The sequence below is a fragment of the Poeciliopsis prolifica genome, unplaced genomic scaffold, assembly GCF_027474105.1.
Source record: "Poeciliopsis prolifica strain line A6 unplaced genomic scaffold, Auburn_PproV2 SCAFFOLD073, whole genome shotgun sequence".
In the NCBI taxonomy this organism is placed as follows: domain Eukaryota; kingdom Metazoa; phylum Chordata; class Actinopteri; order Cyprinodontiformes; family Poeciliidae; genus Poeciliopsis; species Poeciliopsis prolifica.
In genome coordinates this window covers 537,501-540,000 of record NW_026562448.1, presented here as the reverse complement: position 1 = coordinate 540,000, position 2,500 = coordinate 537,501, and the positions used below count along the sequence as shown (strand labels likewise).

Here is a 2,500-nt window from a genome sequence, read left to right as displayed (position 1 = left end):
GTCCGTTTGTCCCTCTGTTCATCCGTCCCTCTGTCCGTTTGTCCCTCTGTTCATCCGTCCTTCTGTCCGTTTGTCCCTCTGTTCATCCGTCCCTCTGTCCGTTTGTCCCTCTGTGCTGCATATAAACTCACATGAAGCTCAAGGCCTCACGTTTCCTCTCAGGGTTTAATGTCGGATCATCCAGAGTTTCAGCTTCTGACCTGCTTCACTTTCAGATACTGAACTTTGACCTTTGAGTCATGAGGGATGACCAAAGCACCGAATGCTGACCTGCTAACAGGCAGCAGATCAGAAGGTTTTCACGTTTACAGTCAGACATGTTGGACCTGAGATTATTATGAAGTTATGAAGTTTGAAACAGAAACTCATAGAATATTTTGTCTCTCTTCTGGATTTTTCTAGTTTATTTCTAACAACCTGAAGAGTTTTGAAGGTCTGGACTGAAAACATGTTAAATCTCTAGAGCAAATTCTGCTCTGATTTAATCTCACATTTGGTTCTGCAGCTTAAAGCTCTGAAACTACAGGAATCCTGATGGAATCAATGAATTATGACTACTGACACATAAATCCAATAAAATAGTGATTCAGTGATTGAGCTTTGCAGAAATAAAAACAGGCGCAAGTTTGTGCAAAATTGCCCAGCGACAGACTGGCGACCTGTCCAGGTGACCCCGCCTCTCGCCCGGAACGCAGCTGGAGAGGCACCAGCACCTCCCAACCCGTTAGGGAGAAGGGTGAAAATGGATGGATGGATGGAAGTTTGTGTAAAATGAGTTGTTATTGTGAAAGTTACTGGATTTGCAGAAAACCCAGGCTGCAAAACAACAAACTTATCGTTTTGCTCAGAAGCTCAGTCTGCACCATGAAGGTTAGCTGCTCTTTTGAGTCAGAAACGTGAGCTTGGCCAGTCAGTTTTTAAAACCAGGTGTCATCACTTCCTGCATCACTTCCTGCATCACTTCCTGCATCACTTCCTGCATCACCTCTAGCTGATTCATGGCCTCACGTCAACATGGCGGCTTTGTTGCTCGGGTCACATGCAGTCATGGTGGATTACAGGAAGCAGAGCAGAATGACGGTGCTGCATCAGTAATCGGATTACCCAGACGGTGATGATAGCAGACTGGACCAGAGTTCCCAGTTCACAGAGCGACTGGGAGTCATGGAGGAAACACTTTGATGTTTCCTTCCTCCTTCAGATCCACCAGGAGCTCAGCTGGCAGCCACTCCAGGTGTGTGTGTGTGTGTGTGTGTGTGTGTGTGTGTGTGTGTGTGTGTGTGTGTGTGTGTGTGTGTGTGTGTGTGTGTGTGTGTGTGTGTGTGTGTGTGTGTGTGTGGCTCTTCCTGCACCTGAAGCTTTTTTTCAAACTGTTTTTGTTTTTTCAGCTCATTGTTTTTTACAGAATCATCAGAAAAATTCTGCACAGCTCAGTTTCCTTAGTTTGAATCTGGATCAACATGATTTATATCTTAGCTCTTCCTCTCCCTCCTCTTCCTCTGCTGCCAACCTTCACGCTGAAGTTTCTCCAGGTGGGAGGAAAAAGGAGGAGCCTTTTGTCTGACAGTCATAAAGAAAAGCAAACTTCCTGCCAACCACCTGTTGCTGCTCCACCTGATGATGATGATGATGATGATGACGATGATGATGGTGATGAAGCATCAACAGCTCCACCTACCCTCCTGCAGAAAATCTGAGCTAAAGTCACACAGGAACACCGATTCTGAAGCAGATTAAATATTAACTAATAAAATCTATTATCAATAAATATTAACTCATTACAGAAATATAAACAACCGAGAGAATTTATCCAGATTATTCTCCTTTCAGTCAAATTAAAGGACCTTGTTTCTTTGAGCAACCGATGAAACCGATAACCGATAAACTTAAACAAGTTTAAGTTTATAACTAACTTAATAATTAGTTATAAATTAACTGATTTATTTATAAACAACACGTTGAATACATTTATTGGAAATTAGCTCATTTAATCGTCTTTTTTAAGTCGTTGTCTGAAATAACTCTTAGAATCAATGAGGACATTGTGGGACCAGTTTGTCCTTCACAGCCACCAAACTTTCAAATCCTGGTTTTCATTGAATAAACTTTAAATTCTTGAGATTCAGGATCCAGTGACAGGTTCGGGTCCAGTTCTTCTTCATCAGAATTTTTACTGATCAGCCAATAAATAAATGATTCATTAGGTGCCCCCATCTTTTTTGCCCCGCCCCTCGCGAGGTTATTGCGCCCTTGTGTTTCTCGTGAAACTTCGAGTAAAACCAGTTCCGGTCCAGTCTGACATATCACACACACGCACAGCGGCGGACTTACGGATCTTGGCCACGCTGGCCACCAGCAGCCAGATGGCGATGATGTAGGGCGTCTGGACGTAGCTCCACTCCCACTGGACACCCGGTACCCGCCGCCGTGGTGAGGATGCTCCGCCGCCGCCGGCTCCTCCGACCCGCCGCCGCCGGCCGGTTCCGCGGACCGGGCCGAG

General features: G+C 45.0%; 1 protein-coding gene across 1 annotated transcript in view; it reads right to left on the bottom strand.

Moving 5' to 3' along the window:
- LOC129352174 (sodium/hydrogen exchanger 5-like) overlaps window positions 1–2,500 on the bottom strand; it is an 18,468-nt gene that overhangs the window by 15,810 nt on the left and 158 nt on the right. Inside the window, 2 exon segments of the mRNA XM_055021043.1 lie at window positions 2,332–2,412; window positions 2,415–2,500. The exon segment at window positions 2,415–2,500 is cut by the window's right edge and continues 158 nt beyond it. Coding sequence (XP_054877018.1) covers window positions 2,332–2,412; window positions 2,415–2,500 — 167 coding nt within the window.